Source organism: Cyprinus carpio, chromosome B24, assembly GCF_018340385.1.
Source record: "Cyprinus carpio isolate SPL01 chromosome B24, ASM1834038v1, whole genome shotgun sequence".
In the NCBI taxonomy this organism is placed as follows: Eukaryota; Metazoa; Chordata; class Actinopteri; order Cypriniformes; family Cyprinidae; genus Cyprinus; species Cyprinus carpio.
The window spans coordinates 20,909,378-20,932,665 of NC_056620.1; the positions used below are offsets into that span (position 1 = coordinate 20,909,378).

General features: G+C 35.4%; 1 protein-coding gene across 1 annotated transcript; it reads left to right on the plus strand.

Annotated features, from left to right (window-relative positions):
- Positions 1–1,914: 1,914 nt before the first annotated feature.
- rhbdl1 (rhomboid, veinlet-like 1 (Drosophila)) lies at positions 1,915–19,592 on the plus strand. Its single transcript, XM_042752067.1, has 8 exons — positions 1,915–2,536; positions 9,207–9,365; positions 11,714–11,938; positions 13,292–13,440; positions 14,215–14,327; positions 17,383–17,483; positions 17,938–17,998; positions 18,534–19,592. The coding sequence occupies exons 1-8, from the start codon at positions 2,498–2,500 to the stop codon at positions 18,803–18,805; spliced, it is 1,119 nt and encodes a 372-aa protein (XP_042608001.1). The 5' UTR covers positions 1,915–2,497; the 3' UTR covers positions 18,806–19,592.
- The last annotated feature ends 3,696 nt before the right edge of the window (positions 19,593–23,288 follow it).

Genomic DNA, 23,288 nt, shown 5'->3' on the forward strand with positions numbered 1-23,288 from the left:
GTGCTGTCTTATAATATGCTTACCTGAGTAGAAAGGTCATGGAGTTCATAAGCACGAGGCCAGTGATGGATTGATAGCACACAAGTATCGGTAAGAAAGAATATCATGAGTTACAAATATCTGTTTAAGGACACACACTTTAGTTGATTAAGTTGCGTCATTGAGTCCTGATGGAGATGCTGTAGGTGAAACACTGTTACTGTAAATCACTGCATCATGCAGGTGGACAGTACAGCAGATGCATTCATAGAAATGATTGTGGCCTGAGTATAATGGAAACTCTGGTTTACGTTGATCTTGAGAAGAGAATAAGAAATGGTGAACCCACATGATTGTGTTTTATGTCCATGTGAACTGTAAAATCTCCACCAATTAGAGCGTGTTATCATAAACATTTGTGTCTAAGAAGAAAATCTGCACAATCCGTTTAGCTCCGGGTTGAAATCTGTCATTGTTAGTGGTGTTTGTGAAGGCTTGCGTCACAGCATTGCTCGTAATTAGGGTTAGAGATTTGAACAAACCCCAACTCTAAGCAATAAACGCCCCACTCCGTTGTGCTACAGAAACACATATGGCAAAATAGATTTTTTTTCTTTTTCCTCATTTTATTTAGATTTTCTCCATATGAATAGAATACAGCATACAATTACAGATAGCAAAATAGATTTTTTAATACTTATTTTTTAAGTATATAAACAGTATTTTTTTCTGAATATATTTTCACTATATACTAAATATATGTGGTAAACAGTGCTGCTTAAGCAAATATATATATTTTTAAATGGAAAATATTTTGAATTTAAACCTTAAAAGGTTATAGACAAAAGCAAAATATTAAAAATTTTGAAAATGTTTTGAACAATATAAATAAAGTTATATTGCAAATATATAAAACAGTGGCAAAAAAAATATGATAAATGCATAACGATTATACTATAATTATAATAATGATAAAAATATGATATAAGTAGGTAATTACAAATATAAATATATTTAAAAATTTATATTATCAATATACTGAAAAAAACTGAAAGCAGTTTTCACACAAATTGCTAGAATTGCACAGACAATTAGAAAAAATGGCAAGTAAAACACTGAATTAAACATGACTCCAGTTATCTTTGTTTTATTTAAAAATTTTTAAAGAATTTTTATATATAATTTTTTTTTGTATGGGGTTGTATTTTTTTTATAATTAAAATCAATGTGAGCTTTAAAATCAACAACAACTAGAGCATATTGTCCTACAGTCATGTGTGTGAGAAAATCTGCACAGCCTGTTTAGCCTCGGGTGAAAATCTGTTGAGATTTTTAGTTTCGCTTTTATTTTTTTACAGTATGCATGCAGACATTGTCTTAATGTAAAATGAAAGATAATTATTTATTTTACCAGTCTAGCTGCTTCTAGTCAATCCAGTGCTAACTGTGCTGAAATTATGACCCAGATATCTAAAAAGAAGAGCAGCGTATTTGCACAAGGGGTCAGTACCTCCTTACTACCCCATATGCCATCCTAGTTATAAAAAAATAAATAAAAAATCCCGCTTTTATGATAAATATTGCTTCCATTAACATCAAATATATTACTTTTATTTATTCATATCTTGAATAGTAATTATGTACTTCAGAGATTCATCTTCACAATTACAATTAAACAGTCTTCAGAGACAGTAACCAAGCATAATGACTTCATTAATTAATAAGTTCCAGAATATACACGATCATTGGCTTATTCCAAACACAACCAGTGATTAAAACACCCTGAGAATGTGTTTTAGGGTCCGTAGTATCTGCTGCGTGTGATTAATGTCTGATTCAGGAAACACAAGTGCGCCTGCGTGCCGTGTGTGTGTGTGTGTGTGTGTGTGCTCTGCAGTGAGTGTGTGTTTGTGTGTTTAGTCTCTCTTTAAGACTCCTGCGGGGTAGATGGAGAGCTGCAGCTCTTTGGACACGCCCCCCTCGCCTCTGATTGGCTGCAGACCGCCGCCTCCTTCCCCTCCTTCATTGGTATTCAGGTAGTACTGTCTTTGTGGAGGACAGAGGAGAGAGAGAGAGGGCGAGAGGGAGACATTTACAGGGATAAGGGCGACACGAGCACAACAAGACGGGCGAGCGGAGAGGGACAGACGGGCTGAGAAAGGAAAGTGAGAGAAAACTGGACCGGCTGCAAGCTGAGGGCGATTTTGAGGTGGACAGAAGCGGGTGTGAAAGTGCCACAAGGGTCTGTGGGTTCTGGACGGTGAGTGGGACTTTGGATTTGAACCCAGCTGGACTCAGCCGAACCCTGGACTGACGGCTCCGCTGTCTTCCCTCACCGGAGGACGTCCTGCAGATACTCCACTGGCCTTTACTGGCGCGCGTGCGAGGGGTCTCTCTCCCCGCTGGGGAGGCGTGCCGCACCGACGGACCGCTGGCGTGTGTGTGTGTACGTGTCTCTGCGTGCCATTTCCCCCTATGTCCTTCTTTTTGTGGCTGTGTGCGCACCAGGGCCCAGTATATGGATAGAAGCTCTCTGTTTCAGCTCATACAAGAGCAGGTAAGCAGCAGCAGCAGGTTGCTATGGTTACTGCATCCTCCTGTGCATCGACGTGCATGTGTGTGTGTTTTTAGGCTGACACGGAGGGAGATGGACAGTCGGAATGAATGAGTACTGGAGTGTGTGTGTGTTTGAGAGGTCCTCATGTCCAGTCAGTGGCTGTTAGTGTAGTAGTAGTACACTAGACATCAGCACTGGTGCACAACACATGCTTGGTTGCATATGCTAATGTATTGAAATATGTGGATGTATACACTTAACATGCATGCAATTTTATTACCCTTAATCATAATTAAACACACTACTGTTCACAGATTTGGAGTTGGTAAGATTTAAAAAAAAGTATTTATTTGATTAAATATGCAGTTATATTGTGTAATATTATTTCAATTTTAAATAACTGTTTTCTATGTGAATATGTTTTAAAATGTAATTTATTTCTGTGATGCAAAGCTGTATTTTCAGCATCATTACTCCAGTCTTCAGTGTCACATGATCCTCCAGAAATCATTCTAATATGCTGATTTGCTGCTCAAGAAACATTTCTGATTATTATCAGTACTGAAGACAATACATATTTCAGTTTAGCTTCATTTGAATTTTTTTCTGAGTTGCTTCACTTATAAGCCTCCTATCCAACCACTGGATTATAAAAACAGGAAAAACTCTGAAAAGAAGGAAACCTTGGTAACCGAGACTCAAAAAGGAGACCCAAAAACACTTGAAAGAAGTCATCATTGATCAGAAAAGAGCTGAGCACTTAAAGAGATGAATGTAAGCAACAGACACCAAGAAATACCAAAATATGTTTAGTCATGATATGACGCATTATGTTTATAGCACATTGTTTGTTTTTTTCTTTTACAGCTGGTTTGTGTGCAAACACTGCAAAAACGTGATTTATTTATACCTTCAGTCTGACCTGCCAGTTTGCAGAATGCATTACTCTCTACGTACAGAAGTAGAAATAGAAGGAGGTCAGTGAGAACTCTTCAGTAAGAGCTTTGCTGTTTGAACAGCTACTGTACAAGGAGGTGTTAACATTGAGATGCTCTGGATGGTCTGGTACTTCTTGCTGAGTTTTCTTGGCAAAACCAAAAAACCGAAAACTCTTTCCAAGTCCTGGCAGCTCACATCACAAGAGTTCAAAGATTCATCAGCTTTCAAACAACAGCTTGGTTTGAATACATATGCATGAGTATATGCTAATTAGTTTCATTCTTGAAGCAAAAGCAGCTCCTCAGACATAAAACTCAGATTTACATGTGCTTATGTTAAAATATTAAAAAATATAGTTTTTAATATTTTTCTTTTTCTTCTTATCCATCTATTCTCCAAACTATAATAATAATAATAATAATAATAATAATAATAATCAAGCCAAGTGACTTTTATTTATATAGATTACAGATTGTGTCAAAGCAGCTTTACAGTATTAAACAGGAAAATAGTGTCAATAATGCAAAAGGACAATAGTAAACACTCAATTTTCCGTTAAAGGCAGTTCATCATTGAATTCAGTGATGTCATCATCCAGCTCAGTTCAGTTTAAATAGTATCTGTGCAATCAAGTCGACAATATCGCTGCAAAATAAGTGATCAGAATCAGAATATATATTTTTCTTCTGAGTAACATAATTCATTAGTTTTTCCGAAAATGTAACAACTCAAAGTTGACCATGTCTAAAAACATTCTAAACACCATAGCAACCACATAGTAACACCCCGGCAACCATATAAATCCTGGACACTTTATATATCCATAGGAATTTTTTTTTTTTTTTTTAATGACCACTCATATAATAAATGCATTTTCTCATAAACCTCCGAGAGCATGTGAATTGTAAATGCATGATGTATTTTTAAAGCTGTGATTTAAGGATGCTGGAAGTCATATTAGGAAATATCCCTGTGTGTGTGTGTGTGTGTGTGTGTGTGTGTGTGTGTGTGTGTGTGTGTGTGTGTGTGTGTGTGTGTGTGTGTGTGTGTGTGGTTGATTTTGTCTAATCTATGCTGATGCTGAGAGATTAGGTTGATTGATGGATAGGAAAGGCAATCATTCAGTCGGAGGGGCAGAATTGATCTTTGGGACACAAACACACATCTGAGAGTCATCAGTGGAGAGTGTGTGTGTGTGTGTGTGTGTGTTGGTTTGGTGTGGGTGTGTTTCATATGTTTTCACATGCGCTGTGCTTCTGATTTTGCTTGTACAGTAAATGTGTTGTCAGACAGAAGCGATGTCTGACAGTTTGCTTGTGTCGTGTGGGGGTGTGTGTGTGTGTTAGTGTACGTATGGTGTGAATGTGCTGCTGTTACTGTGTGTGTAAAGGCAAGATGCTTAACCTTTCAGTTTATTATGATTTTTTTTAATTTTCTGCTGTAGGAAATTAGTGCTGAGCTCAGGCTATTTCTGGCTCTAATGCACACGCACACAGTTCACACATACAAACACACACACACACACACACACACTCTACGCTCTGTGTGATAAACTGAATTAATGGAAGACAGCTCTGAATTACAGAATTACCCAGTGTCTCTTCTCACTGACTGGAGTTTAGTTAGTGGAGCTTGTGAAGTACGGATTGCTATTGCTGATGCTCAGTGTTAAAGCTTTGTTCAAATCAGGGTTATTATAGTTTTCATTGCTTGAAATAAAATAAATGTTAAATAAAATAAAACTAAACAAAAACTTGTTTTATTTCATCTAGTTGCCAACATTACTCATTTTTGTTTAGTTTAACTTGAAGTACTAAAATAACTAAAACTAAATATACTAATTAAATGAATAATAAAACTATATAGATATATTAAAAAAAAACTAATATTCATTTTTGTTTAGTTTAACTTGAATTACTAAAATAACTAAAACTGAATAAACTAAATAAATATAGATATACTTAAAAAAAAACAATAAAAATGACAAATAACACCAAATAAATTAAAACTGAAAATTTAAAGATAAAAATAAAATGTAAAATATTAACACAAAATAAACAAGTATATCCGTGATACTAAAAGAGCACTGGTTCAAATCACTGATTTTAAGTATTAAACTTAGACTTGCATTGAACTTTGGACTTGAACCATATCCAGAAAATATATAAATATCATATCAATGTTTTTCATTTCTGATGATTAACCAAACCATTATGGCATTATATATGCAAAAGCCACCATTTTTTAAACATTTAATAGGACTTAACTGCAGTTTATCCGACTTATATTTGTTGTTTATTATTAATTGAAAACAATTACAGAACAAACATTAATCATCATTATAATTCACTCATAATAATATTTAGCTTCAGAATATCATCAGATGATGTTTCTTTGTGATGTCTTTCATTATTTCTGTGCACATTTGCATGGAAAACAGTTTCTGTACTACACACCTATTTGCTAACATGTTATTGTACACTTTTGCAGATTCATTTCCATGCTAAATAAATAATTAAATCACTAGGTGGAAAACACAGATCAATATTTTAAGCACCAATCTGGCAACCACCCACAAAGCTATAGCAGCTTGACAGCAACTTTTACACATGGCACCACTCACATTTTGATCAGAAAATGTTAAAATCTTGTTATATATATATACTGTGTGTGTGTGTGTGTAAGCAGTATTTGCTTTGACACCAGCTGTTCAGAGAAAGAGGGCAGTTGATAGTTGGATTGCTGCACCATATTTAGCATTATATTTGCATAAAATAGCAGCAGTAGGTCCTCTAAGACTCTTCGTCAGTGACCAGCTGCAGTGATAGTGTGCTGCCTGTCAGCACTTCAGATGTTTCTCCTCAGAACAAGACCCCAGTAATGTGTCTCCTCTAGAGTTTCAATGCAGTAGTTCTATTCATAAAGAATTTCTTATAAAGCAAGAATCCATTAAATTGATTAAAAGTGATCTATTTCAAATGAATGCTGTTCGTGAAAAAAAAATATATATATATATCAAGGTTTCCTCAAAAATATGAAGAGCACAACTGTTTTCAACATTGATAATAATCAGAAATGTTTCTTGAGCAGCAAATCAGCATATTAGAATGATTTCTGAAGATCAAGTGGAGTTTTGATGCTGAAAATGCAGCTTTCCATCACGGCAATAAATTACATTTTTAAATATATTCGCATAGAAAACGGTTATTTTAAATATTTTGCAATATTTTACTGTATTTTTAATAAAAACAATGCAGCCTTAGTGAGCATAAGACACTTAAAAACAACCCTAAACTTTCAAAGTTGTGTGTGTGCATCTTTGGATGCCATTTAAATACCTTCATATTTATCAAAGTACTCTAATATTTTACCTGATGCCGTCATTGTACCGTGGTAATGGGCCAGTACTGCTTTGTAAGGTTTACAGTGTAAACCTAAGATCATTAGTGATGTGAAAGCTGACATATTTTACTATTAACACCATATCATTGCTCAGATGTTTCTGGGCTCAGCCATATGGTGTGTATTTTCAGAAACCATGGCAACAGTAAGGCTCTTTTTAGCACACTTTAGCAGCGAAGGACAGGCGGAGGGAATGGGCTTTGTTCAGGCTCATGTAATCAATGAACAGACCATCAGCTGCATTCAGACCGCCACACACTCTCCAGTCTACACCGATGCTTCAGCACAGATTCTGTTCACCCTGTCACCCCTCCCTGATAACGCCATGCTGTTTACATGGTAGAGCTGTGGTGTGTTTTGGTGATTTGTGGCGTGAGGTGACAGAAGTAGATCAGTCGCTGGCGGTGTTCACACACACACACACACACACACACACACACACACACACACACACACACACACACACACACACACACACTCTTGCGGTGTCAGTCTTTCTCGGGGTGACACATTGGTACTTTGTAACCATGGTGACACGGCAGCGGCTCTCCTCTGTGCTGAATCGCCTCACTAACTGATTCTTTCACTTCCATCCTTCTCTCCACATGTGTCTGCTGCTCTCATCCCTCCATCCTTCATCCTCCGCTCATTACACAGAGCCCTCGCATTCACCCGCTCGCCTTCCTCCTGTCTGTATCTACATCATTACAGGCTAGCACATCATTTATTAGTTTATATGTGCTTCTTTCTTTCTTTTTCTTTCTTTCTTTATTCTTGCAGTCCATTCATTCTTTATTTTTCTAATATCCCTTCCCTTTCCTTTCCTTTCCTTTCCTTTCCTTTCCTTTCCTTTCCTTTCCTTCCCTTTCCTTTCCTTTCCTTTCCTTCATTCCTCCCATTTACTGTAAGTTCCCCTCATTCATTCATTCATTCATTCACTCATTCCATCTTTCCTTTCTTCCTTCTTTCTGTCATTTTCTTCCTTCCCTTTCCTTTCCTCTAATTCCCTTTCCTTCCTTCCTTCTTTACTTTCCTTTCTTTTTCTTCATTCCTCCTATTTCCAGTTATTTCCTTACCTTCCTTCTTCCCTTCTTTCCTTCCTTCATTCTTTCTTTCATTCATTCATTCCATTTTTACCTTTCTTCCTTCTTTCTTTCATTTTCTTCCTCCCCTTTCCTTTCCTCTAATTCCCTTTCCTTTCTTCCTTCTTTCCTTTCCTGTACTTTTCATTCCTTCCTTATTTTAATTCCTTCTTTCTATCCGTCCTTTAATTTTTCCTGTCCTTTGATTTTCTCTCATTTCTTTCCCATTTTTCTTTTCTTTCCTTCATTCTAACATCTTTCTACTCTGTTCTTCCTTCTCTGACCTTTAAGTTGTTCCTTTCCCTTTTTCTTTCATTCTTTCTTCCCTTTCTTTAATTTTTGTTCATTTTACGTCCTTTATTTCTTTTTTCCTTCCTTCAGTCTTTCCTTCCACCCTTTCCTCTTTTCCTTTCCTCTAATTTTCCTTCCTTATTTCCTTTTCTTCCTTCCCTTTCTTTTCATTTCCTAGATTGGTTCATTCCTTCCCTTTAATTTCCACATTTCCTTCATTCCTTCCTTCCTTCCTTTTTTCTTTCTTTTTTCTTCCTTTCTTCATTCCTTCCTTCCTTTCTTTTTCTTTCTTCTGTCCTTCCTACCTACCTTGTTTCCTTTTCTTCCTTTCCTTTTCCTCTTTTCCTAATATACCCCCTTAAATTGAATTATGGCATTCAGAAGTAATTCAGAGTAAACACAGACGGCAGAAATAGCCACGTGTGTGTCCTCCTGGGTTGTCTTTGCTGTTTGGATCGGTTAGGGAAGTGCTTCAGGCTCATAGTCACACACAAACACACACACACAGTAATGTGAAATACTTTGAGTGTGTATTTGTGTGTGTGTGGCAGAGAGAATGACTATGTTTGAGTCACAATTGTGTTGCTTGAACTAACCGCATATGTGTCCGTGTTGAAGGGGCCAAGGATTTTTCTTGCTCAAACAGCTTGATGTACTATAAAGGCTTCTTGCTGTTATTCAGTCGCAGAACATTCTGTACGCTTATCAATCACAGATTCATCCATGTACAGCAAAGAGATTTCACTGCTCATCCACTGGGAGTCATTCCAGTTTACGTTGAATGATATTGTTACATTTTAAACGCTACAAATATACAAGCAAATGCACAGCACATGTAGCATGTTACATTTATTTTGTGTTGTGTGTGTAATAAACACGTCAGTCTTGAATGTGTACTGTATGTGAATGCATATAAACTAAACACTGACTCGTTCTCTCTTTCTGTTGGTGTTCAGCTGGACCCAGAGCAGACTGGTTTTATAGCAGTGGAAAATTTCACCAGTCTAGCTGAGCACCATGAGTTACAGCTGGACCCCAGTAAACTGGAGATGCTGCTGGCGCTGGTACAGAGCAACGAACACGGACACGTCTGCTACCAGGAACTCATAGAACTGGTGAGCAGCATGCATTCGACCTCCAGCATTTTATTTATATGAACACTGAGAAACTCATTGTGTTTACAAGTTACCATGCTCAGAAAATTAGCACTTTTGAGGACGATTGCACCAACTAGTCTGTTAGATCTACTTCTAATTAATGCATTTAGTATGTGCAAACTAGTCATGGGTTACATGGCTTACCTCAATATTTGTGACATCTCTGACCAAATATATGTGAAATTATATGAATGTGATATCTGAGATTGGAGACATGTAATAGTCACAAATATAATATATATATATATATATTCCATTGTAACTATATGTTCTGCTTTGTTTCCTGAGCTACGTTCAAAATTGTTGGGTCAGTAAGATTTCTTCTTACGCTCGCCAAAGCTGCATTTATTTGAGAAAAAAATACAGTAAAAACAGTTATATTATTACAGTTTAAATGAACTGTTTTTTATGTGAAATATTTTAGAATGTAATTTATTTCTGTGATGCGCAGCTGAATTTTTAGCATCATTACTCCAGTCTTCAGTGTCACATAATCTTCAGAAATCATTCTTATATGCTGATTTTCTGCTCAAGAAACATTTCTGATTATTATCAATTTAGATCCCCCCCCCCCAGGGATCTTTGATGAATAGAAAGTTCAAAAGAACTGCATTTATTAGAAATGGAAATGACAGTAAATGTCTTTACTGTCACTTTTGATCAATTTAATGTGTCCTTGCTGAATACAGAGACTTTATAGAAAAAAGCAAATCTGCCCCAAAGCCTTAAAATGGTATTTTATTGTTTTTTTTTTTTCATTTAATTTTATGTGTTTGTGTTCATGTGTGTTCATGCAACCATATGGCTCTCTTGATGCACAAATACTGAGTGACATTTGATTGTCATGTTATTTCTATGAGACCCCGAGCAGATGAATGTTTGTGTGTGGGTGCGTGTGTGTGTGTGTGTGTGTGTGTGTGTGTGTGTGTGTGTGTGTGTGTGTGTGTGTGTGTGTGTGTGTGTGAATGAAAAGCTCTTCCCACAGTCAGTAATAGACTGCAGGTCTCAGCTCTGTAATTTCTGAACCTCCACGTGCTTCCTTTACAAATCCAGCAATGTTCCTCTCAGGACCTTCTTCACTCTCTTACACTTGATACGAGGGGGGCGTAAGTGTTTTCACTCTGGCACAGACAGTTGAATCAATTTTGCCGCAGGCTCTATTAATACACACACACACACACACACACACACACACACACACACACACACATGACTGCGGCGCTCTGTGTTGACAGTTCTGGTGCTATAGATAGACTCATTTAGCGATGTGTTACGAACCCTCATGTAATCACACCCTGATACACGCGCGTGCACGGATGCTGTACACTTTCTGTGGCTTGGATTCAAGACATTGCATGATTTAAAACCATGTTCTACAGGAAGAGAGACTGAGGCAAAGGCAGAGAGGAAGCTATGAATTTAAAAGGATTTGGGTGAAGTGTAAATCTGGGGCATGTGGGAGATGGAGGAAACAGGGAAAAGAAAGAAGAGAGTGTGAGAAATCCTACATACACTGGTGTAATCTGTAAGAAAGTCACAGTATTTAAACCGCTTCATGTATCTGATTGTGTTTGTGTGTGTGTGTGTGTGTGTGTGTGTGTGTGTGACTATTATGATAGTGATACTTTTGTCAGGATTTTTTGATGAATAAAAGGTTAACAAGAACAGCATTTATTTAAAATAGAAATCTTTTGTAACAATAGAAGTCTTTACTATCACTTTGTATCAATTTAGCACGTATTTGCTGAATAACAGTATTAATTTCTTTTACAAAAAGAAAGAAAAAAATTACTGACCCTAAACTTTTGAACAGAAGTGTATATTGGTACAGAAGATTTTTATTTTAAATAAATGCTGGTCTTTTAACCTTTTTATTCATCAAAAAATCCTGACAAAACTGTCACAGGTTCCAAAAAAAAATAAAAAATATTAAGCAGCACAACTGCTTCCATCATTGATTATGAATTGGCATATCAGAATGATTTCTGAAGATCATGTGACACTGAAGACTGGAGTAATGATACTGAAAATTCAGCTTTTCATCACAGGAATAAATTAGATTTTAAAGTATATTAAGATAGAAAAACGTTTTTTTTTTTATGCAATAATATTTCACAATATTACTGTTTTTTCTGAATAAATGCAGCCTTGATGAGCATAAGAAACTTCTTTAAAAAACAATAAAAATCCTCCTGATCCCAGACTTTTGAGCAGCAGTGTATGTTGAATTACACTACATCCCACTGTATAAACAGCTAATGAGATCTCTCTCTCTCTCTCTCTCTCTCTCTCTCTCTCTCTCTCAGCTGAACAGTAAACGTTCCAGTAGTTTTCGCCGAGCCATTGCAAATGGGCGTCGCACCCTGCAGCGTGAGATCCTATTGGATGAGACGGGGCTGGGCGTGTACAAGCGCTTCGTGCGCTACGTGGCCTATGAGATTCTGCCATGTGAGACGGACCGCCGGTGGTACTTCCATCAGAGCAGACTCTGCCCTCCTCCTGTGTTCATGGCCATCATTACCATTGTACAGGTACACCTCACTGAGCTCGCTGCGCCTCTTTCTTCTTTATGTTGCATTATGGGTTTCTGGTTATGGTTAGAAGAACCTTTATTTTTAACCCTATATAAAGTATAATATCTGATACACATATTTCCTCTAAATGAACATTATAATCAAAACTTTGCTAAAAAAAAAAAACCCTGTTGCACAGAAATCTACTACATGTCCTCTGGCATCAGACCAATAGTTTATACTTAAATTTTTTTAGTATAATTGTTTAAACATCTACCTACAGGTCGTTGTTCATGTGTCTTTTTGCTGTGAAATCTTTATTGATTTTTATGAAGTAAACACGAATAACTTTTATATTGTTAGTAATATTTCAGGCTGAACTCCTTCTGGATTAAAGCAACTTAGGTTTACTTAATTATCCATGCATCATTTATGAAAAATAATGTTTTAATGTAAGTATCAGATATGATCATCAGGCTTTTAAGGATTGTTTATTTGTTCATCTCTTAATCATCGTTGTGTTGCATTGTATTTTATGTTTCCAATGATAACTGCAGAGCTTTGGTCAAAAAAAGTGTTGAAGTATAATATCAGGACATTATTATGATAAATAAAAAAAACTGACAACTGATATTTAAATGCATTTAATGTAAGTAGCCTGCTATATTATTAGAACGATTTCATTGATTTACATTACAAGCTATCAGAATATCATCTTTTTGGCCAAATAAATAGCATCTACTCCAAATTGTGTATTTTTGCTCAGTTTGGGCATCTAAAATTGAGTTTGCACTCCATATTCTCTGAGATTTATACATCATCTGAAAGCTGAATAAATAAGCTTTCCATTGATGTGTGGTTTATTAGGATCAGACAATATTTGGCAGAGATACAACTATTTGAAAATCTGGAATCTGAGGGTGCAAAAAAATCTAAATATTGAGAAAATCCCCTTTAAAGTTTTCCAAATGAAGTTCTTAGCAATGCATATTACTAATCAAAAATTAAGTTTTGATATATTTACAGTATGAAATTTACAAAATATCTTTATGGAACATGATCTTTACTTAATATCCTAATGATTTTTGGCATAAAAGAAAAATCTATAATTTTGACTCATACAATGTATTTTTGGCTACTGCTACAAATATACCCCAGCGACTTAAGACTGCTTTTGTGCTCCAGGGTCACATATATGATACTCAACAAAAACCACACATGCAAACTTCTATAGATTTTTTTTCTTGTGTTTTGTCTAAAGGTTCACTAAACTGTTTCATTTCCAAACATGAGATTTTTCTGACTTTTGTTTATCATATGAGGTGTTACAGGTTTAACACTGTTGAGTGTGTCTGTGTGTGTTTGTTCCAGATCATAGTGTTTATGTGTTACGGCGTGATGCTCAATAAATGGGTGTTGCAAACCTACCAGCCAGATTTCATGAAGAGTCCGCTGGTGTATCATCCCGGACACCGCGCACAAATCTGGAGGTTCTTCAGCTACATGTTCATGCATGTTGGGTAAGAACTTCACGAGTGTTTGACAGGACCAGATGAACTCTTGTTTAGATCTCCATTTATAAATAAATGAGCATCAGCTGTAGTGCACTTGGTTAATTATGCAACTAGCAACTGTTCTTCGAAAAAAAAACAGTGTACGTTTTACAAACTTTAAAGTCAAATGCGAAACATATTTCTTCATGCATTTCTTCCTGTTGTATTGTGCATGATTCGTTTGTTTTAAAGTTTGTCATCTTTTATCAAAATGCAATAAAATACTTATCAAATGATGTCAGCAAAACCATTTTTCAGCCCAATCATCTGTCATATATATAGATGTTTTTCAGTGTGCAATCAATTCCTAATGGAGAAAATTAAGTGCCGCCCACATTTTTCTGACAAATACATCACATTAAAAAACTACAATGGCTTGTGATTGAACAACCATTTCACATTCATGTCGACTTTAAATGCACATTAATACATGCAACATATTATAGAGCATTTAAATCAAAGGGATTTCATGACAAATATCTTTTTAATGAAGAAATCTGATACGTTGTTGTAACAGATGGATAATAGATTGCTCAACATGTTTAATCTGTCTGGGATTCCATAAGGCCTTTAAGTGTTTTGTAAGCGTTCGAGCAAGAGACAAAAGTTTGACTTCGACTTCTAAGGCTGATGAGAATTTCAGAGTGTTCTTTAGTCTAAATTTAGCTGTACAGACCTGTAGCCGCAGCTGATGTTTTACATTCTGGATCTGTGTGTGTGTGTGTGTGTGTGTGTCTGCAGATTAGAGCAGTTGGGTTTCAACGCTCTTCTCCAGCTGATGATTGGAGTTCCTCTGGAGATGGTTCATGGGATCCTGAGGATCAGTCTGCTGTATATGGCAGGAGTCGTCGCTGGTGAGTTAGTGTGTGTGTGTCCGCATACGTCTTGCTGTCCTTGCACTCTGACAAGTTCACCAGGAGAATGTGCTTATATTTATGATGGACATGTCACCAGTGGGCAATGACCTAATCAATAATCTCTGAATTATTCACACACACACACACACACACACACACACACACAATCTCTCTCTTGTGGCATACACACCAAAGCAGCAAATATACCACACCTCTGGAGACTGTGTGTAGTGAAATAGAATACATTTACATTTTAATGCTAGCTATGTTCTTCTTATTATAAAACAGAGATGTATATTGTCCTCTATCAGTGCTATTCCATTCCTAGAGGGCCACGTCCTTAAGAGCTTCACTCCAGCCCTAATTAAACACAGCCGAAACAGCTAATCAAGGTCTGCAGGGCAAGTGTATTTAATTATATATATCATTTCAGAAATGACATTAAAAAAATTAATTGAATATACTTATTTAATCATCCCTCTTGACCTGTATCCAAATTTTTTAATTTAAAATAAACATTTTTGTCTTATTTTTTTTTCATAGTAATATTTAAAAATCTATTTTTAAATGTTTAAAGTAAAATTCTTATTTATTTAATTAAATTATTAAATAATTGTAATAAATGTATTTATTTTAGTTTGTTATTTTGATGTGTGTGTGTGTGTGTGTGTGTGTGTGTGTTATTAGAGCTGCATGATTCTTGATGAATTCAGAATCATTATTATTATTTCTTTTTTCATTTATTTATTGTTAAATAGAGATTGTCATTCTCCTGTGATTCTGAAGAAAAAACATTAGACATCTAAACAAAATAACATGTAATTTACTACAAGTTCTGACAAAATGTTCATTGATCATTAGTAAATTAAATAAAAATAAAATGAATAAATTCAATTAAATTACACTTATAAAATAAAATAAAATAAAAGGAATACATTTTAAAAGACTTGTTTTGTTATGAGTATGTTTGTGTGAAATAGGAGAGACATAGATGATATACAGTGCTTTTAAATTTAAACAACGTTCTGCTGAATTCAAAGCCTAATCAAACACACTAGTCTGTAATTATTAAATAATCCCGAAGACCTTGATGAGCTGGCTCAGGTCTGTTTAATTAGAGTTCAATCAAAACCCTGCAGGACGTGGCCCTCCAGTCGAGGAACAGAATCAAATAGCCATGATGTAACACAATACAACTTAACTATTGCAAATGACATGTACAGAAATATGCTGAAATTAAGTGAACACTTATGTTGCATCATATATACTCATAATATACCCGATACTGCAACTTGTCAGCATTTTGACATCTATAAAGAAAAGTGTCCATGCTGAGGACGCAGAACATGAGATGGAAATTAAAAGAAGGAGAAAGTAGAGAAGAGAAAAATCAGCAGAGTCATTGTGACTTTATGTGATAAAGAGATGAAAAGACAAGGAAAACGTGAGAAGTAGAGTGAGAGGGTGGAGGACGTGCGTGTAGAAAGAGTATTGAGAAAATGTAACATTAAAAGAGCAGATTGATGAAGACGGTGGTGGAGTAAGAGTGCTGAGCGCAGCACTGTATAGACAATCTGTCACACACACACAGAGGATATGCCAATATTCAATTATCTCACCTGCTTCTGCTGTATTTTGCATGCATGTTCACTTTCCTGTGAGATTTTAGTTTAGAGTACAGAATTAGCTTTACTCGGTGTGTTTTGTGCCGCTGTGAGTTTGAATGTTCTGTATTAAATTAAAGTCCACTTGGGAGTGGCAACATAATGAGCACCTACAACACCCTACAAACCACTCAGAAGAGCCTGGCATCCTGACTGCAAGTTTTGCACAGGCAAAATAGCACTCGGTTTAAATAAAATATCAAAAAGTAGTTTACATGTTTAGACTGCAGCACAGAGCAGCTCTGTATTCTTTAATTACATGACAACTATTAATGTCCTTTATTATATTCATTAAATGGGTCGACTAGTGACGACAGTATTGCAGAAATACAGGTCAGAAGGGGTTTATATACAATTTATATACAATTTATTAAATTAAATACATTTGATGACAAATGAATTTGCGGAAATTAAAACACCTTTTGTTATCATAACATTCTTCATGATTTATTAAACTACCTACAGGGGAAAAATAATAATTAAGTTAAATAAAATAAAATTAAACATGAATACATTCAATAAAGTTAATTAAAATTGTATATAATTAAAATGACATGTATTAAATACACAATAAGTAAAAAAAAAACCATAAAATGAATAAATTCAGTAATATTTAATTTATTACATTTATTAAATTAAAAGAATCAATTCAGAAAATAAAAACAATATTTAATTTATTAAATTAAAAATAATTTAAATCAAAATCAAAACAATTTTGTTAAATAATTAATTCAAATAAGTAGATTTTAATACATTTATTTTTTTACAAAAAAATATCATAACAAACTTGATCATATATATATATATATATATACACACACACACACACACACACACACACACACACATGTGGTATATATATATATATATATATATATATATATATATATATATATTAAAAAATATATAATCCTTATAAAAACTTAAATTTAGGTTTTATTAAATTATTTTTAAGGCATGTAAGACAGTTAGACACTCTCTATTAAGCTTCAAATTATCAGAAAAAAAACAGGCATGCATCAGTGGTGTACAGGTCCCTATGCGGGGACCCCCTCGTGTCATTATGAGGCAATTATATTATGATTAAATTTGCCTTTCAATTTTCTCTATTGGGCAATTTTACTGAAATCAGCAAACGTACAGTGTGTACACAAGTGTTTTAATGTCGCACGCCACAAAGGTCTTTACACAAAATGAGAGTCACAGGAAACATTGTATCACACGCTAGAATTTTAAATGTATCAGTTCACATGACGTCATAATTCCAAATGGAGTCACTACTTGTGGGCGGGGCTTTGTCACATGCTTCGTGGGGGATCTGCAGGACAAAATCTATCAAATAATCCCACTCTTTGTCATAAGTCTAGACTAACCATGTTTCTCCTCAGGTTCTCTGACGGTGTCCATCACGGATATGCGCGCTCCGGTGGTGGGCGGGTCCGGCGGGGTCTATGCACTCTGCTCAGCACATCTCGCCAACGTTGTCATGGTAACCGAAACTAACTGCTGCCATGGCGACTTGTGTCAGAATGAATGAAAAGGGGAAATCAGGCAGAGGACTAGAGAAACGAGGAAGGATAAATCTCCTTATATCGCGGCTTCCCTAAAGCTCAAAGAGTCTCTAATCACTCGCACACAGACAGACACAAACAGACCTCAGAGAGTCAGAAAGCCTCTTCAGAGTCTGCTGTGTGCTGAGGGATGCATCTCAACTCTTCCTCTTCCCTGTTCACGTGCCTTTTAGTTTGTGTGATTTATTTTAATTTTCCAGAATCTCCAGATTTGTTTAATTTCTACTTTTTATTAAACATTTCAAAACAAAACACATGCATGGATGAATACAGTAAGATCAATAAGATGTATTTACAAAATAGATTTCTCATTATGCTGACTTTGTAAAAGTCTTCGTTATGCCTTTTAACATGCGTATGTTTGTGTTTCAGAACTGGGCCGGTATGAAGTGTCCATACAAATTGCTACGGATGATTCTTGCACTTGTTTGCAGTAAGTAGTTATTGCAGTTCTCATACTTTAGTAAATAGGCTGTGGCTGAATTCACAATAGCATACTAGTGCGTTACTGTGTACTGTTGTGTTTTTTATTTGCTATATTCAGGATGCAAGACTAGAATAAAGTAGACTGAGTATATACTAGATACTGCATACTTTAAAAAAATAGTATTATATGTGCAATGTGCAATGATTTCAAACAATCGTATGCAACATTATTACTCAACCTCATAAATTTTTAATTCAATGTGCTTGTCTCCAATTATCTGAAAAATAAACATGGTTGCTTTGCATTTTTAAACTGATCTAATTAAATGTTAATATATAAAATTAATTAAAAAAAAGTTATTACATTTTTAATAAAAAACAATTGTCGATATATTAAAAATGGAACACGTTGCATCTTTTGCCAAGCACTTTTTATCTGGTATTTCATGCATACAAAAAATGACATATTGCAGAAGTAGTGTAAGTAGTAGAGTAGTATGCTATTCCAAACATCTGCCAATCTCTTGCTCCATCTTTGGCAGTGAGTTCAGAGGTGGGCCGTGCCGTATGGCTGCGTTTCTCCCCGCCCCTCCCCTCCTCCGGACCGCAGCCCAGCTTCATGGCTCATCTGTCGGGCGCAGTGGTGGGCATCAGCATGGGGCTGCTGATCTTGCGGAGCTATGAGGAGTCTCTGCATAAACAGTGCTCCTGGTGGGTCCTCATCTTCTCCTTCATCACCTTCCTCCTCTTCGCCATCTTCTGGAACATTTTCGCTTACGAGCTGCTCGGGGTACAGATCCCGCCCCCTCCCTGATGACACGCCCCCCTCTGGTGGCCCTGAAAAGCCACGCCCCCTGTCCGAAACAGGTCCGACCTCAATCTACTCCACTCGACCAGCAGCGGAGACACGGACGTAAAAACCGGAAGGAAGGATTTCAGCGGTGTGAAACGAAAACGCATCCTCACATTCCATACAGAAGCAGCGAACACAAACGGCGGGGTACTTTATAATGAACACTCGGAGGCAGCTCAAGGGTCCGGCCAGCTTATTTGAACAGACAGTCAGTACGTCGTACACTCAAAACATACACACACACACACATGCACACACACGTACATCAGATTTGTTGTGTATTTCAGCCCAAGGCTCGTTCATGATGCCTTTCTGTATTTTTTGATTTGACTAAGCCTGTTATGCATTACAGAGACCATCCGTAGTAGATGAAACGCCAGGAATCTCACTGACTTAAAACAAAGCCTTACACTTGAAGACACGGCGAGGTAGTCCTCAGTGAGGTAGGGGGCTGATGTTGAGGTCATTTGATGCTGTTTGTTTTTGGATTAGTAGTAAACAGACAGAAACAGAAACATTCACTCTGTTCCACATCATAGTGGGCTTTCTATGTGGGTAGCATGTAATAGGTGTTGCCTTTTTGCACAGAATTTTCAAAAAAGCAACTCCAGAATGTATTGCAACAAGCTCCAAAAATTCAAAAAATGTTTATAAATATGTACTACCATTCAAAAGTACGCTTTTTTAAAAACGTTTTTGAAAGAAGTCTATTTTTCTCATCAAAGCTGCATTTATTTGATAAAAAAAACAGTAAAAATGTGAAATATTATTACAATAAAAAAAATATATATATATTTGAATATATTTTAAAATGTAATTTTTTTTTGTGATAAAAGTTGAATTTTCAGCATCATTACTCCAGTCTTCAGTGTCACATGATCTTCAGAAATCATTCTAATATGCTGATTTGCTGCTCAAGAAACATTTCTGTTTATTATCAGTTTAGAAAACAGTTTTTGATGCCTAATATTTCCGTTTTGTTTTTTCGTTTTTGAGATTTTTTGACCAATAGAAAGTAACAAAAATACATTTATTCAAGTTTTTTTCAAAAAGTTTTTACTGTCATTTTTCATCAATCGAATGCATCCCTGCTGAATAAAATAAATTTTCCACCCCATTTGAACTACTTCAAAATGGACTACCTAATATTTTTATCAGAGTATTGTTTTGTAAGTACTCTATTGAATTAATTACGTTTTTGTAGAGCATTTCAAATCAGGTTCCAGTTCCGTTATGATGCGGCTTTAGAAGGGAGCTCACTTGGTTTGGAACAGACTGAATATCGGACTCTTCATCTTGACCTTTGAAAAATGTTCCAGTGAGCACACAAACACAAGCCAGTGAGAGAGTCAGGAGTTTACAAGCCACACACTAATCATTACTTCAGTGCTGCAGTTGTTATGGTAACTGCCATGACGTGATTAAAGATGCTTTTGACATAGAAACCAGTGTCACGACCACATATACAGAATGTGTTGGTAAATTTTCATCTGCCTACATTTTCAGTGAAGGTTGTCTTAATATGATTATGATTATCACTGGATTTATATGAAAAATACAACTCAAAATCCTCGAGACAAGACTGCAAAAGATGAGCATTTCATAACCCCTAACTCTAAGAAAATATTACAAAATTCAGTAGTTCCACGTTATCATTTGCTAAGCTGCTAAAAGATAATTAAAGGGAATTAATTGAACTGCTTAAGGAAAGATGTGTATAAGATTGCTGTTCTGAGTTGATTTCTTTTCATTTTTGAAAAGCTTGACTGTGTGTCTGTTTAATGTTGTGGATTTTTATGCCATAGTCCTACATTTATATTTATTCAGAGTGGCTATCGGTGTTGAATTGTAAAGATTGTCTTAAACTGAGAGATGTGATGATTATGATGATGATGATGATGCAAAACCCGAGATGAGATGCATTTACACCCACAGAACCAGAAAGTGCTGGAAGCAAAGCAAGGAATATTAACAATACAAATATTTAATTAATAAATTCAGCTGTGCCCAAAGGTCACGCTTATGTAACAAAACACATTAATGCTTTCCAGGGAACATGGAAGATATTTGAATATTTTAAAGTCAGCATGAAATGGCACTCACAACCCATTAAAAAAGAAAAAGGATATTTGAGGAGAATTGGCAAAAAACAAAGGCTTGGTGAATGCATTTCAGTAGTAATAAAGTTAATCATGTCAATTTTGATTTCAGGTTGACTTTAAATGTTCTGATCCAGCATCCAAAAACATGGACTTTATAGTGTTCCTGTAATATTAAGCTGACTGGCGCTTTTAGACAGGTGAAAAATGAAACGCTGATGAATATTTATCAGACACGCGTATAAACTGAGAAAGAGAGAGAGAAATGTTATAAAAAGCTAAAAACCATATTGGGATATGTGATAGAAGAAAATGAGGTGAGAAAGACGGGACAAATAGCTGATAAAATGAAGGAAAATGGAGAGAGAGCAGGGAATGATGGATGTATTATTTTTTGAACACTCATCAAATGGATGCTGGAAGTGTGTGTGTGTGTGTGAAACATGCTTTAATGTGTTGTATAACCATGGTTGGTGTTCAGACTGTTATAAGCACACGTACTGTAGTCTGTATGTGAGTGTGGGAAACACTGAACCTCGGTCTAAAAACATTGGGTTGTGTTCGGAGTGGAATACTTGCATACTTACTGCATACTTTGCCGTTTGTACTGTATACTGCCTAATATTTTTACAAATATAATGTGAAACAGTATGCATTTTGCAATTCTAAATGTTTCTAACAGTAGTATACAAGATGATCATGTGACATCGCTGATTAATTCAGCAAATGGCATATATTTATCATGTTTAAAATAGTTCTTTCAATTTTAATCCAGTTTTGAGAAAAAGAATTAAGTAAAATTAACTCATGTAGCATTCAAATAAGATAAACTAAATGTTAAAAGTTGATCATGTGGTTAATTTATTTTCAGAACTGTTATTTTAGTATTATAAATATACTATTATAGTATTTATAAGTATTTTGAAATAGCTTTTATTTTTATATTTTTAATTTTAATTTTTTTGTTATTTATAGCTTTTACTATTGTTCCTCTGCTTTTTGATATTTCTGTTTTTATTTCAGTTTTAGCTTAAGTCATCTTAATACTTCAACTCGAGTTATTTTATGTACTTTTCTCATTTTTATTATTACTTTTTATATTTATGTTTTTATTTTAGTTTTGCCATTGTCATTTTAATACTTTAACTTATTTTATTTGTTAGTTGCCAAGGCAAAATTTTTAAAACAAAGTTTTTTTGTAATTTTTAAGTTTGTCTTTTTTAAATAAATATTTGTATATATTTATTCAGTTTTATTTCAGTTGTTTTAGCAGGTGCCAAAGCAATTTTAAGTTTTTCATATATTATTTACATTTTTATATCAACTTTATTTCAATGTACAAAATCAATTTTTAATAGTTTTTAGTTAACAATAACAACTCTGTTTCAGAATGCAAGGTCGAGTGCATTGCATCGTGGGATATGTTTTTTAAATAGTGTACTCTATTGTATGCTGCACATTTTGGCAAATGTTACTAATAAATAATCCACGTATGCCATTTATACTAAACATTTGCATAATATACCAGTATGCATACTTGCAAAACTAGTATGGGTAGTATGCCACTCCAAACACACCCTGGGTGAAGAAGTGTACTAAAACTGGGAACAAACCCATTTACCAAGGACCTCCCCCTTAATCCCGCCCACATTACTTCCTAGCCAATAGCTGCTCTCGAATCTCATGCTTAACATCAGTAGCCTGCCAATCAGCACAGATTGCAGTGTTGTGCGTTTATTTTCTCCATGATTTTGTAGGTGTAGGTCGCAAGAGTGTTGCTTCGAGCTCATCGCTGCGTTCCAGTGAGATCCTGTGTCGCGCCACAATTGTAGTCCTACTGAGGATCGTAGTTCATTAACAGATTTAAAAATGGTGCCAAAAGACGAGACGACGACTCGTTGCAGTAAAAGATTCTGTTTACAAAAAAGAAGCTAAAGATGAAAATATAATGCTAATAGATTTCTCTTGATCAGATGATGATAAAAATGATGTAAATATTGATAGTTTATATCAAATTCTTTATCATTTCATGATGTGTTGTACTTCTGAAATATTGGGACCCGAGGCAATTTTATGTAGTTTTAGTTTGTATGGTTTTGTGTTTGCTTTCATTTCTCAGCTGTATGAAATAAAGACCATACTGTGAGTGTGTGTCAGTGCCCACAGTAACACTTTCCACCGATGGGGAACAAAGTATGAAACTCCTCTTGAACAAAACTTCTTTCTATTTCAACAAATTATCAGGAGGATTGGGAAAGGTCCACAGGCCGGGATTTGAACTCGGGACGCCTGCAGTGCAACAGCGCTATATATCGCAAATTTTAAAACCATATTATTAGTTTCTT

Bases quoted from the DNA above. Each gene is read 5' to 3' on its own strand.
- rhbdl1 (XM_042752067.1), top strand. From the start codon at position 2,498: ATGGATAGAAGCTCTCTGTTTCAGCTCATACAAGAGCAG. The intron at 11,939-13,291 runs GTACACCTCACT...TGTTTGTTCCAG, and splicing joins CCATCATTACCATTGTACAG to ATCATAGTGTTTATGTGTTA. The intron at 17,999-18,533 runs GTAAGTAGTTAT...CATCTTTGGCAG, and splicing joins GATTCTTGCACTTGTTTGCA to TGAGTTCAGAGGTGGGCCGT.